At 38.8% G+C, this 21,385-nt stretch overlaps 1 protein-coding gene across 1 annotated transcript; it reads left to right on the forward strand.

Moving 5' to 3' along the window:
• Nucleotides 1–344: 344 nt before the first annotated feature.
• Nucleotides 345–6,390, forward strand: LOC109103079 (protein odd-skipped-related 1). Its single transcript, XM_042737096.1, is given in 4 exon segments — nucleotides 345–603; nucleotides 4,048–4,669; nucleotides 4,672–4,736; nucleotides 5,552–6,390. Coding segments are annotated over 3 exon segments (801 nt in total). The 5' UTR covers nucleotides 345–603; nucleotides 4,048–4,066; the 3' UTR covers nucleotides 5,685–6,390.
• The last annotated feature ends 14,995 nt before the right edge of the window (nucleotides 6,391–21,385 follow it).

The raw sequence follows: 21,385 nt of genomic DNA on the forward strand, positions 1-21,385 counted from the left end.
AAAACAACAACAGCGAAATAATACACATAGCCTAATGTTCACTAAACATTTAAAAGTATCCATTTTAATTATTTAATTAGCCTATTGTTCATTTCTCTTTCCGTCTTCGGGAAAACCTTCTATTCTCATTATGTGGTGAAAGACCTGCAAACTTTATTGACAACGTAAAATGTTCAAAGGTTGCAGTAGAGTTCAGTCCTCTGACATGCAGGCAGTGATAAGTGCATGTGCTCGGTCCTCTAGCGTCGAGCGCTGCTGTACCAGTGGAGGAAACTTCACTTCAGTATGTTGGGGGTTTGGCTGTATGACGTCGCGGGTTGGGTTACAATAAAGAGGCGGTTTGACTTTGGGACCACAAGACAGAGCTAGAGTAAGAGAGAGAGTTTCTACCCCGAGTAACCAAATACTCACAGCGCACAACCGCTGGACCACAGCTGTGTGAACTTCAGTGTTTTCCCGTGTCTCTGCTGCGAGAACATGCTGAGGAAGACGAAGATTTCTCCGATCCGCCTGAGAGTTTTGCACTGAAGTTTGAAACGCTGTGGGACGACTAAGTGATCGTAAATCCTCTTATTTTGGATCGTCCTGCTTCACCAAGATCTGGTAAATAGTTTCAGGCATTTTGGAATATGTTTGACAAGCTTTTACTACTTTTGCAAGACGTATAGTCTGTATATTGGCGGTGATTTCCTGCGGTAGGCGTGAACAACAAATGCGTTATGTTCAAGTGCACTTGAGAATGAATTAGTTGAGCGAGAAATTTCTTGTACAGCATAACTTGCAAAACTTTTAAAATGTTTAGTAATTGCATTGTAATTGCATAGTAATTTGTTGTTCAAAGCAGATAAAACTTACGGCAAAGTATTTAATGTGTGAATGATGATCTTTAATAGTGATCGGTCAGTGATCAACAGGTGGGATGCGCATTCTAGAGTCTTATTGATCATAAGTGGTGTGAAAACATCTAAAATATTTGTTTGAGGAATAAAATAATTTTGTTTTTTCAACGTTAATATTGCGCAAATAAATTAATAAATAAAATCAAAGATTCGAATATAGGCTATCTGATAAATTTAGCCTAGTCTGTGGAAAGCTTTGTAGCCGCTGTGATGTCATCCGATGTTTTTCGTTAAAAACTATAGGCTATAACAAACGTGAATTCGTAGAAACAAATCGTGAACTTTAGATTTTATTATGCATCCATAGAAAGTTACCTCTTTTTTTCCTAAACCACGCGTGTCCTTGTGGTCGATGGTCTCGAGTGGTTTTTCGTGCAGGCTATGCTTTGAATGGACCGCTGCAGTTTTACACTGATGCTCGGTGTTGAGAAAATTGGTTATTCGTTTGTTTCGGTTTATTTTAAGCGCTATTCGTTCAGAGTGTCTTGCGGAAACAGCAAATTTGGCAAAAAATTAAAACAAATATATTTTGTCACTTAAAAAAAAATACATAATCTTAAAATAAATCGTTCATTTAATACAAAAAAAGTAATGTGGAATATATAGGCTATTTGTTTTTTTTAATATAGGCATATTTGTATTAAAATATGTATTAATTGTTTTTTTTTTTGTTTTTTTTTTAGTTGAACGATTTAATTTTGCATTTAAAGTGTTCTAAATGCCTTCAGGCTAAATATAATCGAAATAATCCGACAATTTAAATTTATTAGGTATTGATGAATAAAGGTTAGGATCAATTCAAATAACGTTTACAATTTTGGCCTAATATATTCATGTAAAAAATGTGTACTGGATGCCACTCTTGTCCAAAATGACTGCTGTCAAAACATTTCAGTTATTCACGATTTAATTTATATAGAGAAAATTCAACGAATGTAGATATCACAACCAGTATAATTAAAAGACAAAGCATTTAAAATTAGTACAGGCCTGCTGATAAATAAAGTATATCAGTATTTTCAGAGTAACCTATTCAGGTTTAACATTTATAGGTTATTATTTGATCTGACTACACAAGAGGCATCAGTCTAAACCTGGCAAAATATGCGGTGCCCTTTATTATTTTAAAATGTTACACTGTCATTCTTTTCCTTATGCTATTGTACAGGCAAACACATTTTACATAAAACTGCAAACACAAAGAAGAGCTAGACCTTCTCCACTATACTTAAATATATTTGTATATTTAGTCAACTGTTGACGGTGCTTAACGAATGGTGTGTTTCCCTCTCTCCAGGGTTAAGTGATCACATCCTCTCGGGGGGCTGCGCGGAAAAAAGAAAACATACACTTACTTGATAATCGTTGCACGATTGACCAAAGGCCCGTCGTTAACTCATGAACCTCGAGACCGTGATTAATTCCTGTAATACACGTTGAGATTTCTCTGTGATCTCCGTATGCGCGACAGGCGAACATTCACACCTACCGAGAGATAAAACACTGATGACCTCCGCGCGCTCAACGCGCTACTAATGAAAGCTGAGCAATCACAGTTATTGATAAGAAAGATTGCTGATAGACAGAGGCCACAATGAGGGCGCAAACTGTAGGCACTTGCCATGCGTCTGACAATATATTGGAGTGTTTGCACACTGATGGGTGTTTGCAGAATCCTATTTTAATTATTATTCTTTTTTTAATGATACAAAAAAAAAAAAAATGTTTCACCACATTTTATATAGGATGTGTCACGTTAGAGATATACATCTCAGGGTGGATGCGAGTAGACCCGAAATCACCAAATTGTGGTGTGATTTTCGAGACTCTTTCACCACCTTGTCTGGGATAGTCGTCTTTAGTCCCACAACACTAATTGGGTCTGGCGTGGGGACAAAATCTGTGCGATTTACCCAGACACAGTGCGCAAATCCGACTAATTAGCCAACGATGTCCCTGGAAAAATGTCCAAGCACTTGTGAAATCCCATAATTCAGAAACGACTATTCTCCCCCAAACTTTCAACTGGCGTTAGATTTAACGGTTAAGCAGACAGTTCAGGTAACAAATCCCCCTTCGTCACTCGTTTTAAAGGTATGTGGACTTCAAAGGGTTAAGGGTACGAGCCTGTTCTCGGGAGCGAGTCCTGATCTTCTCTAATGACCCCCGTAAGTAAAAGTCAATTACTTCTGCGTCATGATCAGAGCGTCCAAATCCCCAGGGGAGCTTTGAGCTTAAGAAAGACTAATTAGGGCTATTTCACTTTTTATTTACCGCTGATCAGACTCTTTCCTGAGTATAATCGGGACAGAAATACACACAAATTAAGCATCATCCTTTACATAGACCTTCAGCTGGAAATGTTTCTAGCGACGTGACTTTATTTTATTTTTTTCTTGACCTTTACGGAACTTTCAAAACATGACACACAGGCTGTGACTTTTAAACAGATTTAGCAGCTCTTTGACCTTATCCATCGTAACTAGAACCATATCTGGCATCCATATACTCGCGTTTTGTACAGTATTCAAAGTAATCTAACAGACAACACGTTGTTGCATTTCACGTGGTACTTATAAAACGGTGTGAAAAAAAAATCCTCCAGACGATATGAGTAACACTGTAAACACACCAAGCCTGTTTGCATGAGTGTGTGTGTCCTTGCAGTTCCTGATGAGACAAAGAGGAGTTATTGTGCTTTGTGTCTGTTCTCATCCAACCTGATTAAACAGTTGAGGCAGGTATGTCACCTGCTTTCGTCTTCATGGCCATAGGCATATTTTCGGCATGCAGTATACGCTTATGCCAAAATGTACATGCACACACACTCATCTGGCAGGCTTGAGCATAGCTTTGTGCTCAGTATGCGCTTTCAATATGTCAGACAAGGTGCCTCGCTTGACAAGTGCACTTTATGTCTTGACGTTAGTGTAAGCGTGTTTTTTTTTCATCTTTTTTTTTTCTTTTTAGGGAAGTCCCTTCAGTCCTCTAAAGCAAGACGTTTCTAAGTAACGCATAATATAGGCCTATAGAAAATGGAAAATGCAACCACAGTGTGTGGATTCTCAATAGATGTCTGAAGGTGTATTATTTTTAAGACTGTGCTAATCTCCCTTCATTAATTTTTCTCTGTTTTTGTCTCCTACAGAAACTTTCTGGAATCAGTCATGGGCAGTAAAACGCTCCCAGCACCCGTGCCCCTTCATCCTTCTCTGCAGCTGGCAAACTATTCCTTCCTTCAGACCTCCAACGGGCTGCATTTGCCTGCCGACCACATGCCCAGCATCTACAGTTTCAGTGCCTTGCACGCTGTCCACCTCCACCAGTGGACTCTGGGCTACCCACCGTTCACTTTGCCACGCTGCACCTTCTCCAAGCTGCCTGGCCTGGTGGACGCCCGCTTCCCTCTCCCCTCAATCCCTCTGTTTCCCCATCTCGTCCAGCCTGCCAAACAGGAGTCCCCCGGGCCTGGGTCTGGAGCGTCTAGCAAAAGCAAACCCCGTTTTGACTTTGCCAACCTGGCGGCGGCCGCCACACAGGATGACGCCCTGAAGGCGGAAGATCTGAGCACTAACAACGGGCACGTGCGCTCGCCCTCATTAGGCTGCCTGCTGGATGTGGCCAAGCTCTCCTCACCGGAAAGAAAACCAAGCCGAGGACGACTCCCATCCAAGACGAAAAAGGAGTTTGTGTGCAAGTTCTGTGGCCGCCACTTCACCAAGTCCTACAACCTGTTGATCCATGAGCGCACGCACACAGATGAGCGTGCTGTATGGTTGTGACTTGTGTCATATGTCATTAGGGATTCGGGGGGCAGGATGAGATGAGAGAGGTAAGGTAATGTCATTTCAGTGATCTAATATCAGATGATTTAGAGACAATATTGAAACACATTCCTGCTCATACCTGCCCATTCATAAATGTATGGTATCACAAACTCTGGCCCACACACAAACACATAACTACCTGCAGATTCTTTTCCAATCATGACCTCATCATGCATTACTGCATAATGATCTCTTCCATCATTCCAGTTAGAAAATATCACAGGGTAAATTTAAAATAATAATGTGCACATATACACATACAAAAACAACTATTAATTTATATATAACTGAATTAATATTTTGTGTGTATGTTTAAATCAGTGTGTATATATATATCAATAAATCAATTTATCTTGTATTTTAAAAAAAATATTGAACTTAAGGTTCTGCCAGAACAGATTTAGACAAACAAACCAGTTTCTTGTTTTTTTCAAACCACACCTGCTCTTGTGATTTATGACATTTGTTATTCCAGAACTTTAAGTATGATTTAAATTAGTTGAGACATGCTGAACAATCTCCTCCAATTCTTCAGTAATGATCTTGGCTATTTTCCTGACTGACAATTATAACTAGATATACATCATGTTTGTGATTTAATTAACATTTGCGGACTCAAAGATTTGTCATAACAAGACAGCTAACTATTGCGCTATCTTTGCTGTCGTTTCACTAGTTCACATTTTTTGGCAGAAAACTGCTGCGCAGGATATTTAATCCAAGAAAAGAAGCTCGGACAACTTTAAAATCTGTGTTGTTTAAGTTGTAAACATGCCTACATCCATTAACAAACCACAACTATTCTCTTTCTTTTGTTCTCTAAAGGTACATCCATTCCAAAGAGAAGCCATTTAAATGCCAGGAGTGTGGAAAGGGTTTCTGTCAGTCCAGAACTCTTGCTGTCCACAAAACATTACACATGCAAGTCAAGGAGCTCAAACCAGCCAAGATAAAGTGAGGGCATCTGTTTCAGTCAATGGGGACGCTATAAAACCAAACCTAGTGACACCAGCCAATAACATTGTCATTCCAAGGCCACAGAGACTCCATCTGAGGGCCCTGGACCTCTGCATATGGCTTAATGCAACAAAGATGGATTAGGCCTGACCAAAGAGCTTCCTGAAAAGGCATCCTTCCATAACTTTCAGCCATGGTGCCTTAAAAGTTTGACTGATAAAAAGGAATGGAGAACCCGGATAAGAAGTCATGGAACTCAGTAGAAGCTTTAACATGGATTTAAGACAATCAAACTGATTGATTTGTTTAAGAAACAACAAATAAGCAAGAAGACCGCCGACACCAAAGAGAACAGCTACAGTGAGATCTGTGATTTTAGTCTGCACTGCTCCATTCCCAGTGATCTGTTGTTTGATTTTTGTAAACAGTGATTTATCCAGATATTGTTGACATTGTCGTTGATGAAGGCAGACTCTTCGGACCTATGCAGTTACTGAGAGCCCACCAAAGCTCTCGCATTTAAAACCCGAAGTCAGTCGAGCAGTCATTTCTTCTAACCAAAGACACCTTCAATCATGTATTTCCTCCTTTTGTACAGATTCCCTTTTGTATAACTGATATTTGGCACTTTAATCTGATTATTGATTATTTACATATATCACTGGATTCCTTAAACTTATTTTTGAAAATAAATAGTCATTTCTGTATCAAATGCATGTTTGTGTAATCAATGCAATTCCTACCCATATTCTTCTCAGCATGTTTCTGAAGTGAAAAAAATTTGAACCTAGAGATACAGGGGTACAACAGGCACAAATAAAGGGGATTTGTCTTCACAGACTAATTCAATATTAAACAATAAGCAGGGATAAACAATGTGCTCCACACTTGACTGAATAAATCAATAAATAATGATCCATGATGTGAAGACATGGATTGACTTCACATTTGCCCGGGAGGCGACATCTGCTGCTGTCCTTATAAGCATCTTGATTCTTTCTATGAGATTTAAATCACTGTAGCTTTAAAAAGCCATCAGAGGGCATGAAAGTACACGTATTCATAGAGAAACCAGAGCAAACAGACACACCTGAAAACACAATTCAGAGGTTGAATGGAGTATTTAGAGAGATAAAAAAAGACTTGTTCTAGACAGAGAAGGATTTATCAGTAGTGTAAGATCCTTGACTCTAACCAAACACGGACGGATCTATTTTTAACCCTCAGAATTAGTAGCAAAAAGCTTCAAAGAACAAGGTTATAAAAAGGATCATGAGAGCCAGTCATTCTTACAGGCCCAGATGAATTGGGCCATTACAGAAACAGCATTTCTCAACCGGCACTCTGACCCACGCACAATTTAAAAACACAAATGGAGAAGAATCTTTAAAAACTCACCATTCCAAATTCAGACCACAACATCAGATTTATTGCCTCTGCTATGGTGAGCAAAGTTCCAAACACTTTCACAACATCTGCGATACATTTTTTGCTCTACACCCAGAGCTGGTCTCTTGGGTTTGTTCACGGGAATGGAATATATGTGTTTGTGAGTGTGTAGAATGTGTGTGGGTTTGTGTATGATGTGAGTTTCCGTGCACAGTCATGATTACTTTTGCCCTGACATCATCGCCCTTGGCTTGAAAGAAGTGGTCAACAGGCAGAGGATTAAGAATTCTTCTCAGTATCATTTTACAGTACGATGAGAACTAAAATGCAATGTTATGAAGCAATTTAAAAAAAAAAAAAAAAAAAAAAAAAAATATATATATATATATTCATATATATATATATATATATATATATATGTATATATATATGTATATATATATATATATATATATATATATATATATATATATATATATATATATATATATATATATATATATATATATATATATATATATATATATATATTATTTCCACAACAATACACATATTTTTAATTTTTTTGTGAAAACAGCTTCTTATCGGATATTATTATTATTATTATTAAATAGAATAATAATAGCACTGGTTGTTGTTTTATGAATTGTTTTAGACTATAGGCGTTTGAAAATAATCATTCTGATTAACGAAAATTATTGATTTTTCCTTCAAAAAAAGGCATCCAACTTTATGACTGTTACAGCTGCTTGCAAAAGTAGTAGTTGAAGCAGGATCTATTCTGAGCAATAATAAAATGTATTAAAACTCATAAAACACGCATGCATGAAACATGGGACAGAATAACCAAGAACAACACAACAATAATGGACAACTAAACTGAACCAAACACAGGGCTTAAATACACAGAACTAATAAGGGTGAACATAAACAGGTGTGAACTAATATGAAACCACAGAAACTAACCAGTGGCGGGGAAATGGGAACAAAAGAAACTGGGACAAACATAGGAACAAATAAAACTAGAACAAACCCAAAACAGAACTAAACATGCTGTACATGTGACATTAGCCCCCTTCCAAAAGGTGCTTCCTTGTGCCACAGAAAAAAAATAAGTCCAAAAGAGGAGGGGGGAGGGGGGGCTTAGGAGGTGGATGACGTGGAGCTGGAGAGTGGCATGGCTAAAGGAACCACCACAGAAGAGATAAAGGAAGGGTTAGCCAGGGTGAAAGCAGAGGCAGAATGAGCCAGGGTGGAGATGAAGGTGGGACAAGCCAGGGTGGAATCAGAGGCAAGAGTGGAGATGAAGAAGGGAGAAATAAGGGTAGAGAAGAAATAAGTAGAAGCCAGGGTGGAAGCAGAGACAGGAGAAGCCAGGGTGGAACTCCCATAATAAGAGCCAGGATGCAGACCCACAGCAGAGTCAAGGGAGGGTGGAGTCATGGTAGAGCCCTACCAGGCAAAACCAGTGACACGACAGTCTGAGATGAAGCCTGAGGAGGCGGAGAGACCCAGGTGAAGCCAAGGAGACGAAGACCCGAGGTGACACTGAAGACCTGGAGGGCCAAGGTTGGAGCTGCAGGCTCACTAAACCAAGGTGGAGATGGGGGCTTGGCAAGTCTGGGAGAGACGGTGCAACCAAAGACCAAGGTAAAGCTGGATGTAAGGCAAGCCCAACGGAGCAAGAGGAATGGAGAGACAAGGCACAGCCAGAGGAGTGGAAGTCTGTGGTAGAGCCAGAGAGATGGAGGGGCCCGGTGAAGTCCAACAACTGACAGAACCCGATGTAGCCGAGGTAGCGTGGAGCAAACCCAGAGCTGAAGGGTCGGAAGGCTTGGAGGACTGAGGCGGAGCCACAGGATCGACACCCAAGGACAGAGACGGAGACTGGAAGATTTAAGGCTCAGTAACCTTGTAAAGTGGAGAACATTGAGAAAGAGCTGAGGAGCTGGAGGGAACCATCAGAGGCAGAGCTGAAAGACTGAGTACGAGGAGGTGGGAGAGGAAGACTGGGTGGGATTTATGACAACACAGGTAAATCAGAGCTGGGCGGAAATAAAGAAGTGTGGTGCCGGGAAGTGAAACATAGAAAACACTCACTCTCACAGTCAATTAGCGTTTCATCTTTTGCTGCCTGTTGAGGGGATAAAGCTCCACAACATACCCTCGTACTCCACCAGCAATCCCACTGGCACAGGTGATTTTGCTGGCTCACGTACCTGATCAGCCTTAGTTGGCTCGTGCCCCGGGGCGATTTCTGGTACAGGCTTCAGCTTAGGCTTTCCTATCTGCAGGCTCAGGCATCGCTGGTGAAAAAGATGGCAAGGTCCAAAAACTCCTGTGTGTGTCTTTCTAGGGACTGGTTCACCTTTGAGAGGAGGAGAATTTTCTTTGCTGCTAGATTCATTGAAATTTAGTCTGTTATTCTGCCACAGCTGGTTGCAAAAGTAGTAGTTTAAGCAGGATCTATTCATAGCAATATTAAAATGTATTAAAATTTATTAAAGTCTGTGTAAAGGTAATTCAGATAATTGTTTCTAAACACATTCTAAATGTTAGAAATGTATTGTTGAAAACATGTTACAAAGACTATGAACTGTGTAGTACTGAATTATGGAGTTAGACCTGATCATGTCTTGATGATGCACTGGAGCCACTGAGCATGACCCCTCCCCAACATTATAATAACTAAAGAGAATTAGCAGCAGTGGTTTGCCCGCTCAATCTCAAGTCATTAACCTTAGTTACAACAGCCTACAGTTTGATAGCTAGAAAGTGAAGTGACATACAGCCAAGTATGGTGGCCCATACTCGGAATTTGTGCTCTGCTTTTAAGCCATCCAAAGTGCACACACACAGCAGTGAACACACACACACCGTGAACACACACTCGGAGCAGTGGGCAGCCATTTATGCTGCGGCACCCGGGGAGCAGTTGGGGGTTCGGTGCCTAGCTCAAAGGCACCTCAGTCGTGGTATTGAAGGTGGAGAGAGCGCTGTACATTCACTACCCCCACCTACAATTCCTGCCAGCCCGAGACTTGAATTTGCAACCCTTGGATTGCAAGTCCAACACTCTAACCATTAGGCCACGACTTCCCACTAGCTATGCCTTCATCATCTAAATTCATATTACCAAACATGTATGGCTGTATAAATCCAATTAAGCTGCTAGAGTAAGCATTCATTCAGGTTGTAGCGGCATTTGACAGATGAGAGAGGCTGCAGCTTTTTTCGCGAGTGGGTGTGGTTTCAGTGCCAGCAGAGGACACGCCCCCAGTGTTTGAGAGCAGAGAATACTGCTTAGATTTTGATAACTTTATTTACTTGGTGTTTTTTTTTTTCATTCAGATTTGGTTGGGTGGTTAATAGCATATTTTTCTGTGGTGACAAACTCAGAACACATATTTAATATTGCTTTACACAGACTTTAAACAAAACTCAGGATGCATGAAACACGGGACTAAACAACCAAGTGTAACCCAACAAAAACAACTAAACTGAACCAAACACAAGGCTAAAATACACAGAGAACTAATCAGGGTGAACAGAAACAGGTGTGAACTAATCTAAAACCATAGAAGCTAGGGAAATGGAAACAAATGAAACTGTGTCAAACACAACAAACCAAAACAGAACCAAACTTGGACATTGACAAACTTCATGGATAAATAAAATAATAAAATAAAATACTCAAAAAATACTCAATATATTATTCTTTTTTTTTTCTGTTTTATTCACTCAGTGAGTGTTTTAGTAAAGAGAAAAATCCGTTGATCTGATTGCAAGGCAATGCTTTTTCTTCAGCTGGGCATCATGGGTAAATGCTTCATTATGTGTCAACACATCCTGCCTTGAAGTTCAACTTTTCTGTGAGCAGGAAAAAGGGAGAGATGGAGAGAGAGAGAGCACTCTGTATGAATTAAATCCTGTAATCTAAAATCCAGTGCACAAGAAGAGAGAAAAAATGAAACTGAAGAGCTAAGCCTAAGGAAAAAATCATTCCTCCAAAGGAAAAGTCAATATGTTTTTCTTTATAATTATATACTTCCCAAGTTGACTGCAATCTCAAAACCACTGTAACAGTAAACCTCCACCTAAAATCCCCCTTTTCCCCCAAAATTCTGAGGACAATCATTATTTAATATGGGATGGTTTAACCGCCAACAACATTTCATGACCTATCAAAACTCATTCTCAGGTGCTTTTGGCTTCATAAGCTTCGGAAAGTCAAGACTTATCCACAAAAACTCATTAAAGTTTAAAGGAAGATCAGACTGGAGCATAAAATCAGTTCTGACAGAAGTATTTATCATATTCTTTAAACAAACACACTCTATGATGCTTCAGATATGGGATGTGTTACAGCAGCATCAGTTTATTACATTCGGTGCAATCATTTTTAGACCAAGTCATCTAAGGGTTAGAGAGAAGACCAGAAGGAGGAGGAGGAGGAGGAGAGAGAGGGAGGGAGGTTACAGGATGGAGGTGTGCTTTGTCCTTCATTCTTCTGGCTGCCCGGAACACATCAGTCCATCAGCATCTCTAACTGACCCTCTGCCGAACAAGAGCCAAGAACACACATACACACACACATGCACGCACACACACACACACACACACACACACACACACACACACACACACACACACACACACACACACACACAAGCCCCATTGCATTGACTTTTTATACCCCATGAGTGAGCGCTGACGCAACCAAATCAAACAATAACACCACCACCATATTCCTGTAAATCTAAACATCGCTCACGCAGTGTTGCAAAAGCGAATACATCAGCTGGACACACACACTTGCACAAGCAGTAAGAACATTCTCAGCATATGTCGCTGGCTGATGTATGATTTAGTGAGATGTTCAAGTATAGGTCAACTGGAGTGGCAGACAGTGGCTATACGATGACACATTTACCACTCAGGAGCAGGTGACACACACACACGAGTGGGCCACAGTGCACATGCACAGGATGGGGTGAAGTGCAGGCCAGCAGGATGGAGAGAGGACACACTGACAGACAGACGGACACACACAGGCCTCCTGAGTCCATGGCTTCCTCAGACTGGAGGAAGAGGAAGTGAAGCCAGCAAGATGTGGCCTTTAAAAAACACAGACAAACGCAAACACACACACATTGAGAGAGTTTATACCCATATAGTGGAGAATAGGGATACATGTTACTAATTTTTGTGTTTTTGCTAATGTATTCCAAAAGTATTTGCCTTAAATGTTGAACTTTGACCTCAAACATCTTTGACATGTCAGAGGTCACTGCCCCTGTCAAATTTATAAATGTATAGTATAAGTTATATATTTATAAATTAAATAATAATAATAATAATATAATAAGTTAATAATAATAATAATAATAATAATAATAATAATAATAATAAGTTATAAATTTATAAGATTCAAAGTCAGTTTAAATTCATTTGGAAGCACACATTCTATTTTGAATTTTATTCTGTATAAAATTCAAAAGAAAAACCTCACATGGTCGAATTACATTTTATGTGTCAATGCTGACAATGAAAAATATTTTTAAACACGTTCAGGTTTCAAATACAGTGGGTACGGAAAGTATTCAGACCCCCTTAAATTTTTCACTCTTTGTTATATTGCAGCCATTTGCTAAAATCATTTAAGTTCATTTTTTGTTCCTCATTAATGTACACACATCACCCCATATTGACAGAAAAACACAGAAATGTTGACATTTTTGCACATTTATTAAAAAAGAAAAACTGAAATATCACATGGTCCTAAGTATTCAGACCCTTTGCTCAGTATTTAGTAGAAGCATCCTTTTGATCTAACACAGCCATGAGTCTTTTTGGGAAAGATGCAATAAGTTTTTCACACCTGGATTTGGGGATCCTCTGCCATTCCTCCTTGCAGATCCTCTCCAGTTCTGTCAGGTTGGATGGTCAACGTTGGTGGACAGCCATTTTCAGGTCTCTCCAGAGATGCTCAATTGGGTTTAAGTCAGGGCTCTGGCTGGGCCATTTAAGAACAGTCACGGAGTTGTTGTGAAGCCACTCCTTCATTATTTTAGTTGTGTGCTTAGGGTCATTGTCTTGTTGGAAGGTGAACCTTCGGCCTCCTCCGACCTTCGGAGGTCCTGAGCACTCTGGAGAAGGTTTTCGTCCAGGATATCCCTGTACTTGGCCGCATTCATCTTTCCCTCGATTGCAACCAGTCGTCCTGTCCCTGCAGCTGAAAAGCACCCCCACAGCATGATGCTGCCACCACTATGCTTCACTGTTGGGACTGTATTGCACAGGTGATGAGCAGTGCCTGGTTTTCTCCACACATACCGCTTAGAATTAAGGCCAAAAAATTCTATCTTGGTCTCATCAGACCAGAGAATCTTATTTCTCACCATCTTGGAGTCCTTCAGGTGTTTTTTCATGTGTCTTGCACTGAGGAAAGGCTTCCGTTGGGCCACTCTGCCATAAAGCCCCGACTGGTGGAGGGCTGCAGTGATGGTTGACTTTTTACAACTTTCTCCCATCTCCCGACTGCATCTCTGAAACTCAGCCAAAGTGATCTTTGGGTTCTTCTTTACCTCTCTCACCAAGGCTCTTCTCCCCCGATAGCTCAGTTTGGCCGGACGGCCAGCTCTAGGAAGGGTTCTGGTCGTCCCAAACATCTTCCCATTTAAGGATTATGGAGGCCACTGTGCTCTTAGGAACCTTAAGTGCAGCAGAAATTTTTTTGTAACTTTGGCCAGATCTGTGCCTTGCCACAATTCTGTCTCTGAGCTCTTCAGGCAGTTCCTTTGACCTCATGATTCTTATTTGCTCTGACATGCGCTGTGAGCTGTAAGGTCTTATATAGACAGGTGTATGGCTTTCCTAATCAAGTCCAATCAGTATAATCAAACACAGCTGGACTCAAATGAAGGTGTAGAACCATCTCAAGGATGATCAGAAGAAATGGACAGCACCTGAGTTAAATATATGAGTGTCACAGCAAAGGGTCTGAATACATAGGACCATGTGATATTTCAGTTTTTCTTTTTTAATAAATCTGCAAAAATGTCAACAATTCTGTGTTTTTCTGTCAATATGGGGATCTGTGTGTACATTAATGAGGAAAAAAATGAACTTAAATGATTTTAGCAAATGGCTGCAATATAACAAAAAGTGAAAAATTTAAGGGGGTCTGAATACTTTCCGTACCCACTGTTTATCAACAATATAAGTGAAATACAAAAATACTATAAACAATTTACCATTATCCACATTTTAACATTAACATTATAATATTAACAACTAGTAAATTAATGTTTTGTTGTGTATACATTCATGTTTTTACATTCATGCTGGCAGAGGACTTTTGAGGACCTGTTTTTGTAACATTGCTACAAATTGAATTTTTAAAAGAGAGATAGCTATGCAGATTATGTACAATTTAATTTATTCAAAAATGAAATTACACCCATATTTAACTGTATATTACATAAAGTGTTTTTTTTTTTTTTTTTTTTTTTTTTTTTTTTTTTTTTTAGTGAAACAGATTTGGTTTCTGTAATTTTGGGAGCAAGTAAAAATTTATTGTGCATGTTATTGCTGAAGCTGTATTTATTTGTGTACTACAATTATCCATCTTCTCCCCTATACTATATAAAGTTCACTACAAATTAAGACACAGATAATCCCAAACAAATTACAGCATGTGAAAAGTACTACATTAAAATGGCTCACTAATGTAAACGTGGACACACACAAAAAGGAAGTAAAAGATGGTGAAAGATGATCCTGATGAAATGGACTCAGATTGGTCAGTGACCTTTACAGAGAAACGGAAACAATGTCACTGTCAACTGCACATGAAGCTTTCAGCTCTTTGACCGGAAAGACTGTCTGTGCAAGAGGTGAATTTGGGATAAATCATCGCACAAGTTTACAAGAGAGAGAAAGCTGGATGCTGTGAGAGTGAGTGTAACTTATATTAGTCAAAAGCAAATGGAATAACACTGGAATTATCCATAAATTGTCAAGTTTTTGGGAGATAATCAGTGCTTTTCAAAGGCCTTAATATGTCCACCCCGCTTTTCAAATCGTTCCTACGCCCTCTGGAATGAGCTAAAGAATCAGTGACACACACATTCACACATTATAAAGCTTTAAAGCATAAATAAGCCATATATCATAATAATACTAACATTGTTGATTAAAAAAATCTGACTGTGTGAGTGCCAGCTGCCATAACGCACCTCAGCTAGGTCAGATATTTCTCTTAAATTTGATGTGACTTTTATTTTATGCAGAGGCGCAAGTGAAAGCTTAGCTCTCATTAGAGCTGACCGGACTGGGAAACGTTCAGGCCCTGTAATAACCCAACGATTTCAGAACAAACCTCAAGATCTTTGTTTTTGGTTACAGACATAATTTAACTCGGCACAGATTCGGGGTCATGTCTGCGGTAAAAAAAAAAATGTATACAGCAGTATTTGAATCGGGTGTCATTTTCAGTTCGGAGCTGATTTCATTCGGGGAGTGTCTTCGCTGAAGGTGAAGGTTATTGGAGAAGCAATCGTCTAAATTAAGACAAATTACTCTGCTCTGAAATGAGGTTTGCGGAGATGCACGCAAATGGCTCAATGCAAGTATGTAAGTAAATGTAGACTGATTCTGAAACTTTTATTAACCAATGTTATTTCATCTTGTTAAAGAGCGGGCAGGAACGGCAAGTGTAATTGCAGAACAGCCATCCAATAATGATATACACCAAGTGTGCGGCTTCTGTAAGGGTAACCACATGATCATGACCATATTGTAAACCTCTAAAGTGCCTTCACACTACTGCAGTACAGTGAGCAGAAAGTTTCACCTGCAGAAAGTTGAACGCAACCCTTTAATTACTGAGCTATCAATAGAGAGACTGCAATTACAAATCAGCCGGATTGGTTTCAAATGTGCAGTGTGCATTCGTGTTTTTGTTTGAAAGTGAAGTTACCAATAATAAGCAGGGAAATGCTTTTAGGTCCCATGTGAGAGGCACATGGGCAAAGTAAAAAATGAATAAACGGGCTCCTGCTGAACTGATGCAATGGGGCAATGTAACAAAACAGTAAATAGAAACTGGACAATAAATCAAAGATTAAAAAGCTGCAAATTCCTCAAAAGAGCACTATTTATCAATCAATAAACTCTCATAAAGTGTGTATCAAATGATGGAGGAGGGTGTTTGTCCAACGCAACACATTACCTCAGACCTGTCTGATCTCAACACAAGTGTTTCCATGTCCCGAGATTCAGTTTTATTTGATGAAATACAAATTTATTGCAATAAAACCGGTTTATGATATAATTTCAAGAAACAAGGGAGAATATAATTGAAGTATGATTTGACTGGGTGCGGAGCCTTGAGAAAAGTTAAAGCATGCCAGAGAGAAGAAAAGCAATTACGCCTGGAGCGAAATCCAAGGCATTACTGCTCAAAGACTGCAGGGTAAAACGGCCCTGTTTGCAGTTTGCTTGGTAATTTCAGCTCGTTTAAAGACCATTGCACCGGCCTTTAATTTATCAAGCCTCCATATCAAAGCTGAAGGGCAGATATTGTACAATTTGGACAATGATAGGCTATTTGGTTCCAGGTTTAAATCTCCTAATGGAGCTCACCCCTATTCAACCAAGAACCTCTCATTTCACAATGCAAATATATAGACAGAGCGGGTAAATAGTTTGATTTTTGCGCTATGGCACAAACTATGTTTAAAATTAATCATTGCTGTTTGATTAAATTTAACTACTGATATTATCAAATGGAAAACGTGTGTGCAGTTTGTTTCGATTAAGCATACATTTCCTTAGTGTCCTGTAGGTATAAAGTTTCATATAGTCGGAATCAGTGTGACTCTGTGATTCCAGATTCAGTTTGTTCCTGGTTAAAAGTGCAAGCTGATTTCTTACAGCAATCCAATTGTCCCTCAAAGCACATTCCTCTGCTTTGCAAACAAACAATACACACCACAAACACTTCATAACACTCACTAAAGAAAGGTTCCTCTAGTACATATGGCTATTGACAGCACACAATGTACGTCATTAATGAAAAGCCCTTGTTTTAAAAGGAAAAGTGTCATTTGCAATTAGTGTTGAGGAATTCCTCATGACCAACGCCTTATATATTAGCTGTTGTGTTCTGTGCTATTTACCCTGAGTTTTGTGAATTAATGGAAGTAAAGACAAATAGCATTTAAATCGGCACACTGAGTCCTCTTATAAAACTTTTCCCCGCACCGGGACAAAAGGGCCGATCATGTCGTACTCTAGTTCAGACTGATATTCGAAGCACTACCGTGCCAGTTTCACAGACCTTTGGAAGGACCCTTCGCTGTATGCGCAGCCTCAAACAAGTTATTACTGATATTGTACTCTCTGGCTCAACACATTACTGTTTGGCAGTGAGAGTTGAAATAAGGCAAACGATTAAATAAATCGCTTAATTGGTCATTAGGGACACACTAACATGAACCCTGGCTCACCGGTGTCACATGTTGAAACTCCACCTGTAAATTTGCTCTGCAAACAAGAGAAACATTACTTTTTATTGCCTCTCAAGTGGCTGGATTCATGTTTAAAATAATGATCACTTGTGTATGAGAGGCAAACTGCAAATATCTTCATCTTAAACAAATCTAGGGGACTAGAATCCAGCAGAGAGGGGCATGGGAACTGAAAACAGGGCTGGACTATTTAAAAGAAAGAAAGAAAGAAAAAAAAACAGAACGGAACAGATAAAGACATCTTTTTGACAGCAAGGAAGAAGTCCAAAAGGGAAGAAATAGATGTTTATGGACTGAATTGAATTTGTTAGTAATGTCCCTGTCACAGTATAGTAGTGGGATACTTCAAAACCCATTCAGTAGCTGACGCTGATCTCGCCTATTTCATTATTTATGGAAATGCTTTGCCACATTCCAACCCCCTTTTTCCAAATTTTGGCTAATTTGATTACGCTTTGACTATGATTATATTACTCTCAGCTTATTAGTTTAAATTAATTTTGCATGCAGATTTTCCCTGCAAAAATAGAGCATAAAATGTGACAAACAGAATGTGTCATTCTGATTAATTTTTGATGTGTAATGGTTTGATATACTTGAACTCTATTTTTCTGATAGACTTGTGTAACTGCTTTATGTCGGAAGATTAAAACGGTAGTACAAACAGAAAAAGAAAAATGTTTGTAGAAAGGGGAATGAAAGGCTAGATAGAGCTGAAAGAGAAATCAAATGTTTGTCTAACTGATTGAGCAGACAAGCATGTTACAAGTAAATGAGAGGATTAAACAATTTTGCCAATAACAGTCAATGGAGTAATTTCGAGCAAAAAAAAAAAAAAAAAAAAACATATTCCAACACTCAGGTCTCAGAGAGAATTACAGAAATCTGCTGGCTTCTTGTTGAGCAGTTTGGTCAATTTGTCACAGTGGATTCTGTTACATGGTAGAAACAGTGTGTGCTGTCTACTGTACTGTGGTTTGTTCATTAAACCTGAACACAATCTCTCTCACCAAACTAATCAGAGGCCTGGCCAACCACAGACTACATACATGAGGGAGGTGAAGATGATCAAAAGTGATTGTGATGGTTACATTCTTACAAATTCATAAAGACAGGCACAGTTATAATCTTTGTAACTGTGGAATTAGATAAGACTAAATGTATGCAATTTGAAATAACAGTTTTCTATTTTAAAACGTTTTAAATTGGAATTTATTCCTGTGATATTCAATTTTCATAAGCCAGTATACAGTGTCACATGATTCTTCAGAAACCATTCAATATGCTGATTTGGTGCTCCAAACACATTTCTTATTGTCATTGCTGAAGACAATCAAAGACATGCTGTGATTCAGTTTTTCAGAATTCTTCGATTAATAGAAAGTTCAAAAGAACAGCTTTTATTTAAAACAGAAATCTTCTGTAACAACATTATTCATGTCTTCACTGTCACTTTTGATTAATTTAAAACATCCTTGCTGAATAAAAGTAATAATTCCTTAAAAAAAAAGAAAAAAAAAATCTTACCGACCCCAAACTTGTGAATGGTAGTGTGTATATTATCACATTTATTATGCCAAAAGCATGATTAAAATCATAAGTGTTAACATGACACATCCTGCTGTATTCTAACACTTGGAGTTTCTTGCTCCACACCAGCCCTTCCTATAAATAACTGATACCAGTGTGGATAGCATTTAACCGTCCTTGTTGTTTAGGCTTTCTGGGCCTGCCGAATGTTTAGCACATTGCTGAAGAATTCAAACTCCAGCTTGGCTGCCACTGATGGTTCATATTTTGGCCCTCTAATGTAGAGAGGAAGTACATATGGAGCCATAAAAATAAAAGCCAAAATAAATCAGAGCGGTTGCACAATAATGTAGGCGTTCATGCATTTTACAAGACAGCAGAAAGGCCAGAGATTTTCTTACTGTGTTTTTTTCTCTCTTCGATCAACACTTGTTGGCATGTGTTTGCCCTAATATGCACAGATATTAGACCAAGCTGCGAGCGGCAATCTGTCTGTCATAATAAAAAAAATATGAAACACGTTTGCTTGAATATGTTTATGACTGAGGCATTAGATTATGAAAATTTCAGTGGTGTAAATATAACAGTGCTCATTGCTTACTCAATGCAATTTTTATGCACATTCTGTCATCATTTACTCACCCTCCACTTGTTCCAAACCTGTTTGAATTTCATTCTTCAGCTGAACACAAAAGAAGATACTTTGAAGAATGATGGCAGCCATTAACTTGCATAGACAAAAAAAATACTAGAAGTCAATGGCTACCGTCAACTGTTTGGTTACCAAGATTTTTCAAAATATCTTCTTTTGTATTCAACAGCCTAAAGAAATTTACACAGCTTGCAGGTGATTAAATGATGACAGAATTTTTATTTTTGGGTCCATTTAAGATATAACGCTTGAAAAATGAAAGATTGCTCTGGTTGTTTCTTTGCAGACTGCAAAACAGGTGGCTCTTAAACTGAGGGTCAGAGAGGGTCGTCCTGAAAAGGCTCTATTGAAATGTTTCCACTGAACACGGTGAGCTGTTGGAGTCCTGCGGGTTGATCTGAACAGGATTGGGCCTGACATTGTGCAGGTTTAGAAGTTGGCTAGCAGCAGACAGATTACTGCAATACCGACATGTTTGTTTAATTATGTTTAAAAGTACAGGAAGGCGATCTCTGCCAGGAATATGTGCTGTTTTTGAAACTAAAGAAGAGAAAAACTACCAACAAATAAATACTTTCCCCTGAAAGCAGCTGATGCTTGGTAATACAAGATCACACAGCATCTCTCATCTGCAGTGTGTGTATGTGCAAAAGTGTATCTCTGTGTCTACATAAACCAGTGTGCTTGAGCTCAGAGCCGTAACGAAGATTTCCATCATCACTTTCTGAGCGCTGGAGCTGGTCGAAATACTTTTAATAAAGCTGCACCTTCACAAATCGAACACACTGAATTTATTATTTAAGTAACGTTGGGTTGTTTATTTTATGTTGTTTTGTTTTGTAAAATCTTGTACATACAGAATGGATTACATTTTCGTTTTCAAATTAGAAGCAGATCCAGAGAACAGACCCGGCCGCCCCATTGAACCACAGGGGAATGTTTTCCTTTCTCCTATTCACAGCATGAGAGTTCTCCCTCCTAGAGGGACATGTTTGCATGCTTTTGTAGGTACAGCTCAAATGTAAATATGACCCCTAATGTTTCAGCGATACCTCTGGCTCCGAGTGTCTGCTTCTGTGTGTGTGTATGATTTAGGGCTTCTCTGTGATTTGCCTGATTAGGGTCAGCGGTAGGGATGCTTCCCCACTGACAGCCCCCCACGCCTCTGCTCCTGTAGAGTTTAAAGAGAGATTCAAAGGTGTGAGCAATTACCGTCTGATTATCTCTCAACTAAAGCCTGGATTACCTAAGATCCTTCCAGCAAATAAACACAACTTCTTACATGTAGAAAACAAAACAGCAATATTAATATACGAGAGACCAAAAAAAAAAAAAAAAGTTAAATTGCAATATTACACCATATATTATCTAATAATAACAATAATAATAATAATGTTTTATTTTATTATATTATATCATGACAATTATAATAATACAATTGACAGATGTACTAACTATAATTATTGTTAGCAAAAAATAGCTTGCTAATTTTGTTACAGTTGTCTTAAATTTAAACAATTTTAACATCTGTCAACCAAACTAAAAGTGGAATATCAAACAATATGCTTATTAAAAAAATAATTTTCTATAGTTCAG

This window comes from Cyprinus carpio, chromosome B13 (assembly GCF_018340385.1).
Source record: "Cyprinus carpio isolate SPL01 chromosome B13, ASM1834038v1, whole genome shotgun sequence".
NCBI lineage: Eukaryota > Metazoa > Chordata > Actinopteri > Cypriniformes > Cyprinidae > Cyprinus > Cyprinus carpio.